This window comes from Coptis chinensis, chromosome 3 (genome assembly GCF_015680905.1).
Source record: "Coptis chinensis isolate HL-2020 chromosome 3, ASM1568090v1, whole genome shotgun sequence".
Lineage (NCBI taxonomy): Eukaryota > Viridiplantae > Streptophyta > Magnoliopsida > Ranunculales > Ranunculaceae > Coptis > Coptis chinensis.
In genome coordinates, this window is record NC_141458.1 from 116,412,395 (window position 1) to 116,420,907 (window position 8,513).

Consider the following 8,513-nt stretch of genomic DNA (forward strand, 5'->3'; position numbering starts at 1 on the left):
TTTATATACACCAAGCTTCAGAAAAACCAATGTATATATATTGGGTGGGGTGGAATTAAGTGTGTCACATATATGGGTGAGCACAAGTGTCTAAAGGTGGGTGAACTAATTGTTGAAAAACCATCCAATACCATAGTGGTCGGCTTGCCACAAGATCATTTGATGTTGATGTCGTGGCACGTGTTTGCTTATTTTTGGTGTTACTTACCCATGGATTTTCAATGAGTTGAAAATGTAGCGCGTCTAAATCAACTAAAGCAGAAAGTCCATTGAAAAAGTTTGGTTTTGGTCCAAAAAGCTTTCACACTCAAACTAAGTTGGTTATCAAGTGAAGTTATGCCGTTATGTTTGATGATATGCTCAGAGTTTCACAGTAACATGGAACCAGGGTGTGTAACGAGGACACCCCCAAGAAACACCATTTATGGCATTATGGTTCTAGTAGTTAGCTATAGAGATACTAGTGTTGCTGAGCCTACAGATTACAGTAGAAGGTGCTTCCCGTTTTTTGAGCAAAATTGACTCTCAGAACGAAGAACCTGAAGCTAAGTGTAGTAGCTCCATTAGTACCATTTTCTAAGCATTTTGGGAGCGTGAATTTCTTTTGGGAGCATTTTGGGAGCATTTTCCAAACAACAAGTGACTTTATGTTTCAGCTTGTACAGACTTGTAAATTTCTTTTGGTTTATTTAAGCCCAACTCCTTAACGCAAGGCAAACTCTAGGCTTAACCCTTAAGCCTAACTTCTCCTTCTCTCTTCAAAATACATCAACCACGCCAACGCAACACATAGAATGCGTTTCAAAGGTTCTTATGACTAATTATTGTGTACCATTCATGGTCAGCCAATTTTACTCAAACAAACATTGCATGACAGGTTCATATTGTATGCGTTAACAAATTTTTTTTATGAAATTTGACATGTTGAGTGATTCACATATCATTTATGATCCAGTAGTTGTTGTGTGTGTGTGTTTTTTTTACAGATGCAGTTGTACATTAGTTAATTAATAGACCTTCCTATAAAATTTGGGATTACCCAATCAAAATTTATTTTGGGTTTACACTATAAATGTCTAAGTTATTCATGATCAATTAATTGGCTTTTGTTAAGATATTGGAGGAGAACAAAATTAATATACATGTCAGCAATGAATGAGATATGAGATACTGGCTAAATTGTTATCAAAATCATTTAGAGTAACAAAAGAGGTTGCAAATGGATTTATTAGAGAATTTTGTAATTACATGTTGCCAGAATTTTATGATTTTTTAAGTAATCACTGATTTCACCAGTTTTTTTTGGTAGAATGGATATTATCATGTATCTGAGTATCTGAAGTTCTGAACTAGCGTTTTTGACAAAGTAGTGTTTTAACGGAAAGAAAAAATAAAATTATTTTGACTATTCTCGATATATTAAAATTTCACGAAATATTTGCAAATTTTCATTCTCTCTTCTCCATCACACTGTACCCTCTCTAAACCCTCGACTCTCTTGTCAATCAAATTTACTAAAAAAAAAAAGACAGTGTCTGGGCAATCAAATTTACTAAAAAGAGAGAGTGATTGTTGAAGAAGAAGTGATGGCAGCACCAGAAGCTCCACTCTGCTATGTCGGTGTCGCTAGAGGCTCAGCCGCGTTCCGTCTGATGAAACAAATGGTCTGACTCACTTCCTTACTTCTTTGTGACTTTTTATGTGTAAATTAATTAATTTAATTATTATTATTATTATTATTATTATTATAATAGGGTTGGGAAGAAGGTGAGGGTCTGGGCAAAGACAAACAAGGAATCAAAGGCCATCTTCGTGTGAAACACAAACAAGACACCACCGGTACTCTTTTCCTTCCTCATTCAATATCGCCCTCCTTTTTTTAATGCTTGTTGTTTAATATTTCAGGTGTTGGTTTGGAAAAGGTTAATAATTGGGCATTTGATACATCCCAATTCGATAACATTCTCAAACGATTGAAAGTGGTAATTTTTTCTCATTTCATTTAGCTTAAAATGATACTTTTAAGTTATAAAACCTTATATTTATACATTGTCACTAATATGTTGCTTATTGAAATTGGTAGCAAGTAGCTGACCGTGATGATGACGAAGACAATGACGACAAAGGTAAATGTGATAAACTACTTAAAACTAGTTTATACAATAAAAAAAAAATCTGATGGGAAATTGTGTTTTGTATTGATATAGTTGTTAAGAAAGATGATTCTGAAGTAGAAGTAGAAAATGATACAAGTGTGCAAATTCAGGAAAAAGAAGTTAAAGTCACTCGAGCAAGGGGGAGGTATGAATTATTTCTTCGTACTTGTGTTACTTCGCTTCATATCTTAATGGAGTATGTTTTTTATTTCCGTGTTGTTTTTCTTATCAGATACCAAAAAAGAGAGAGAGGGAAGCTTGTCACTGGGTATTCTTCAAAGGATCTTGAGGGAATTCTCGTAAGTTTGTAATCTTCTCAAGTGTTTTCTTGCAAAATCATGGTCAATCCGTGCTATTGATAAAGTATAAATGATTGGATTTTGTTTGTTAATGTTGAACTGATATTGGAGAATTATGATTATCTTTTCAAAGCTCATAATATTGGTCATTAACCTTACAAAGGGGTTCATATAACTTTTAGTTATATATTGGAATTTATGGAAATTTCAGGTCACAAAAGTTAAGGAAGATATGGACACAGGTATTGATCAAGCTGAAGAATTGGAATCAACAACCATACTTGAGACTCTTGCTACTGAGTCTCTTAACTCCTCTGCTGAAGGTAACTGTTATTTACATTTAGGAAAGAAACTGTTAGTATGGAATCTTTATTGTTCTCTTTTGGGTTTGCTTGATTGACAAAGAGATATTGTTAGACACGATGCCCTTGAGTTGTTTGTTTTTCATCGCCATTATTAATTGGTTTTCTTCTTTGGATTTCTACGTAAGGCCCCATATCTCCTCGATCTACTGTTTGTTATTGCTTATGTATTAACTAATAATTTGGTTTTCATGCTGAAAAAAAGAGAAAAGGTGATCAACTACTACATTGGGACTTTTGCATAACAGTTTTGATCTTCTCTCTTGAACACAGCATATTCATATGATATTATGGTATTCTATTATACAATACTTAAAAAAAAAAGAAAAAAAGAAAAAAGAAAAGGCGCTATAGAGTGAGTTTCTTCATTGGTCAAGGCTTTGGGGGTCGGAGCCAAGGTCATTGATTAGTGGATTCAAGGGTTTAGTTCTACCAATAAGCATATAATTATACTAATAAAAACTGAGTTGCCAGTCGTGTCAGAATTTTTTTGTTCATACCTTAGCGAGCCATTGTTTAAAGCAATCTAACTCTCCTTAAATATCCATTTAACTCTATCCATATTATCTGTTCTGCCACTGGTGCTCACAAGTTGCTCCCTAGAAACTAAAGATTTTTTTTTTACTGAAACTTCTGTACTCTACTGTAGGAAATACAGCTAATGATGACTTGGTTCAATGGTGGGGTCATAAATATGGCTTTGTCTCTGGTGGTTTTCTCGGAGCACAATCTGCTGCAAAGAAGCTTCTGCAAAGTTCTGAAGCAGCAGACCAATCTGACAAGAGGACTGCATTTTTCGAAAAAGATCAAGAGGACCTTTACAATCTTGTCCAGGTATGCGGTCCTTCTGTAGAAAATACTATGATATGTGGACCTTTACAATCTTTTGAATGCTATGTACTAGAGAATTTACCATGGCTGATCTGGTAGAGAGTTCATTTTTTGGTACCTTGATCTTTGGAAAGGGATTTGTTTGTATGTAATTTAAGCCTGAAGCATGCTCACAGAAATTGTACAGAGAAAGATGAGTGAAGTGGAGTTTCTGGAGGAGGGGTTGAGTGTACAACGCCGAGGAGCTGGTTTGAAACTAGAAAGAGTTATAGTGTCTATAAATTTTGATAAAGTTATAACAAATAATTGAAAACTTAGAATGTTATTGGGTCCAAATAAACTCATAGATAAAAGGATTGTGTCTAATCTACATAGTAGATTAACTAATAAGTATCATTTGAATCTGCACACGTCTTCAATAAGTTTGTGCTGCCTGGGGATTTTATGATCCTTGTGTCACTCCCTTTCCCACTTCGATATCCTACACCTTGGGTGCAATAATTTGATTGGCATGGAAAGACTTCTTCTGGCGATTGTATGCTGACTCCTCCATGCAATAAATAAGGTCATAAAGAACGAGAGACCTTGGAACCCGCTTAATATATTCGTGTCATGATATATGGGCTGTAATAATTTGAACGGAACATATAGATGTTAGTCATGTGTTATGGGATACCATGTGCAGCTGATCCATTTACTCCACACAAGGGCTATATTGTTGTAATATCCTTATTTAGTCTATTGTTTGAGTCAGTGTTCAAAAAGATGGTGTGGAGTATGGTAGGAGTTTGCGTAAACCAAGATGATCTTGATCGACAGTTGTTATGCAGTTATGCCCAATATTATTTGGAAGGTTTTTATACGAGATTTATCAATGAATTTTTTTCAAGAATAGTAAAAGAAGATGGTATGAAGGAAAACCTTTGTCTCTTATCAATATAATATGATTGTGGAAATGAAGTTGTAAATCAAACATCAAGTATAAAATATAAAACAAGTTAATCAACTCAGATACAGAAGATTTATAGTTGTTGTTGATAATGCTTTTTATGTAATAATCCAGGATAAGGCCACAACTGGTAAGCAAGGACTAGGCATCAGGAATAAGCCCAAAAAAATAGCTGGGTGCGACTGGAAGGGAAAGAAAACCTCTTTCAGTGACAGTGAAGATGATGGTTCTGCAGTTGTTGAGCCCTCTCCTAAAAGTAAGTGCAGTGAGGTTCAATATGTGGAGAAAACAGACAAATCGAGATTGAAGTTTAAAAGGCTATGCAAGCAGCTTCTTCGACAGGTAGTTCTCTAAACTTGAGACTGCTTTGAGTGTTGGAAATGGCTTTTAACCACTTACTGCTTAATGGACAGGTTCCTAACAAATCACTGATGATGAAGCAACTTAAAGAACTTATTGAGGAACATTCACCGTCTTTGTTTTCCAACTTCTCTTCGAAACGGGATTCACTTTCATACTTGAAGCAGAAGGTATTGTAGGATTTAATGAATATTTGGAAGAAATGCTGGAGTTTATATCTATCATTTTGAAGTTCATATGCAGCAATTCTTTCCTTCATTTCTCTCTTCAGTTGCTTCACTTGCTTGATCTCAATAAATTTTGTGTACAAACGTCTCCACAATTTTATTTTATTTTTCTTATCGCTATGTGTTTTACACTGCTGTCCTTCTTTCCTTCAATGAAGCCTGCCTTTTCTATTGGGAACATATGCTGAACCCTCATACATGCATAAGTATTAATAAATATTAGGTCAGTATTGTTGGGGAAACTGAAAGGTTGGAGAGAAAGAGAAAGGTACGATACAGTTGAGATTGAAAGTTTGGGGGAGGGATTTTTAGGATTTTCTTCGTTATTGGTGATAACATGTGGGTAAAAGAACAGTTCAAAAGTTTGGTGGATCACTAGAACTTTACATACTTTTAGTGTACTATATAGGTTTTTACAGTAATGATCTAATCTGAGTCTACGGCTTATTCATGTAATGTTATCCTTATTTTGAACCTTATAGAAGGAATGTTTGATAAAAACTAATTATATGTACAGATGACAGGTAACTATTGAAACTTATAGTTCATGACCAATTTATACAATCCAACGTTCACACCTAATTTTAATTTTCTAAATTTGTGTATGACTGGGCTCAGCAATGGTTGAATAGGTCGTTAGTGAACCACTACGAAAAAGTGATTCTTCTCACATGTTTTGCTTGTTCTATCTGTGCAGCTAGGAGGCAGCAAGACGTTCAAAGTGGAGGGGAAGATGGTCAGTTTGTCCTAATTTAAGGGGACCAAAAATTTTGTAGGAACCTATAGGAAAGAGGTTTCAACAGAGAAGATATTCTAAAGATTATTTGGGACATGCAGGAAGTCTCAACGGCGGCTTGTACATCACCATGGAGATTCATATTTAATCGTATAATTGCTTGGTCTATATTATCTAAAGTTGGTGAACTAGATTCATGATTTGGAGTGTAATCTCTCAGTGTTTCTGCACGAGCGTGTATGCAGTCCTGTATTAGTTATATTTGAAATTTACTTACCTGGTTGAGTATTTTGTGCTATGAACAAATATCATTGCATGGTTCATCTTTGAAGGAAAATAATGGATTTAAGGTTCAATTTGAAGGCCCGACCACTCAGTCTAAGATATGGCGCCACAGCAGTAGTGTTTTGCCCAGGGCAGTTTGATACTGGAGTAGTAGTGTTTTCCTATTTGAACAAGTGAGCTTTATTTGTAGTTTTAAAACAGAAACATGATTCGATTATTTACAGTTGTTGTTGTTTTTTTTTTTTTTTTTTTTTTGTTCGGGTAGAAACATGTCATATTATAGCATCAAAAGTATAGTGCTACATTGCAACATATGTTCAGGCAGTAGGCTCTCATTAGATTGTTTGATGCCCACTTAGCCAAGTGAGCTTCAACATTGGAGCATCTGCTAATCCAGTTAAACTTACAAAAGGTGAAAGGCTGATATAAGCCCATGATCATACTCCGAATAGAGTCTAATTTCCAGTTGAGAGCGTCTAAGTTACAAGAGTTCTGTAGACTCTGTACAACTTGCCTACAGTCTCTTTCAAAAAGGAACGAGGTTTTGCCTGTGATCCTTGCTAGTTTTGCTGCCACTTCCATTGCCACCATCTCAGCCTCCTCAGCACTACCAGCCTCAAATCTACGTGTAGCTGCGTTCACCAGCTTGCCTTCCCTATCTCAAGCCAAATCCCCTGCAGCAGCCTTTTGCGTAGACTTGCAATATGCAACATCAAATCTAATTACCAATGTATTTTCTTCTATTTGGGGGAAATTAGAAATATAGTCTTCATTATGACATAATTCAGAAGAGTTAAAAGAATGTGTGTTCACTCCCTGAGCATTTGTAAATGCTTTGCTATATCTACTCCTTTTAGCATGGGCTCTTCGCAGCAGACCATCTCTATTGGGTGTTTTACCCTCAAACTTTGCTTTATTTCTCATCTCCCATATTTCTTGTAGGAGAATACAAGCAAGCAGACCCTTTTCAGCCATCCCAGGGTCTTTGTTCTTAATCCACTCTAGAAACTCGTCCATCCAATCTCTGGTGTTCAGAACAGCCCTCTCATCTACTCTTGCTCCTAAATCAGAGGCAAACCAAATCACTTTTATCCATTCACATTGGAAAAACAAATGATTTGGGTCCTCTTGATTAGTCCAGCAAAGAAGACATACATAGTCTCCCTTTAGGTTATGCCTGGTCAATACATCCCCTGTTGGGAGAATGTCCATATACAGTTTCCATAAGAACAGCTGAGTACTAGCTGACAGTTTAGTTTTCCAGAGAGTCTTAATGCTTTTGGTGTTAAAGGAGGATGTGCCTCCTTGCCATCCAGAGTTAGTCAAGAAGTAATATGCAGACTTCACAGAGAGTCTACCATTTCTGGTTCCCCCCCATTTGGCTGAGTCACTTGCCAAAGTAGAGGGTCTTATAACCACTTGGTTGATTAGAGTAGCTATCTCAGATGGGAACAAACTGGCAATCTTATGGTTGTCCCATCTAGAGTCATCCCTAAGCATCAAATCCTCCACCTTTAGGCTCTCAAGGTCTGGTCTGTTAGGTAACATCTCTACCAATTTGATGGGTTTCTCATTGAGCTGGATCCAAGGTTGTTTCATGACATTGATTTTGTCCCCTTTGCCAATGCTCTAAACCACCCATAGTAGGATATCCCTAACAGTCCTATGGACTCTCTTCCAAAACCAAGAGGCCCAAGGTGGGGGTTTAGCTTTAACATCAAACCAAGATTTTCCATAGGCAGCTAGGAAGGTTTGTTCCCATATAGATGTGTTATCAATAAGAGCTTTTCAGGCCAGCTTTGCAAGCATAGCCTTATTCATGTCCCCAGCTTTTCTCAGTCCTAGGCCTTTCAAGGTCTTAGGTTTGCATATACTATCTCACCCTATGGTGTGAATACTTTTGCTTTCTTCCTGCCCATGCCACCAGAAATTTCTACAAACTTTGTCAATCTTTTGACAAGTAGATCGAAGTAGTTTATAGGTGGCCATACCAAAAAGAGGTGTAGCCTGTGCTACAGCTTGTATAAGGGTTATTTACAGTCTTGTTGCATAGCCGTTTTAGAACGAAACAATACATGCAATTTATCTTTGTCCTTTTGTTAGTAGAAATAAAGGAAGAACCTGTCGATAGGATTTAAACTCTAACAAAAGTGCTTACGCGCGTGACAAGGACATGTGAAAGGATAGCCCGACATGGTGAAGGCCCAAGAAAAAGCCCGATATGGTGAAAGGATGAGGGCCCAAGAAAAAGCCCAACATGGATGAAGCGCGAAGGCAAGTATGTATGTATAATAGAAGTGTCTAGAAG

At 36.6% G+C, this 8,513-nt stretch overlaps 1 protein-coding gene across 1 annotated transcript; it reads left to right on the forward strand.

The window, feature by feature from the left end:
- Positions 1-1,364: 1,364 nt before the first annotated feature.
- LOC147513389 (G-patch domain-containing protein 1-like) lies at positions 1,365-6,446 on the forward strand. Its single transcript, XM_086596439.1, has 11 exons — positions 1,365-1,664; positions 1,755-1,839; positions 1,906-1,982; positions 2,084-2,126; positions 2,208-2,301; positions 2,389-2,455; positions 2,667-2,778; positions 3,467-3,651; positions 4,712-4,939; positions 5,011-5,127; positions 5,882-6,446. Exons 1-11 carry the CDS (start codon positions 1,587-1,589, stop codon positions 5,933-5,935), a joined length of 1,140 nt encoding a protein of 379 aa, XP_086452565.1. The 5' UTR covers positions 1,365-1,586; the 3' UTR covers positions 5,936-6,446.
- The last annotated feature ends 2,067 nt before the right edge of the window (positions 6,447-8,513 follow it).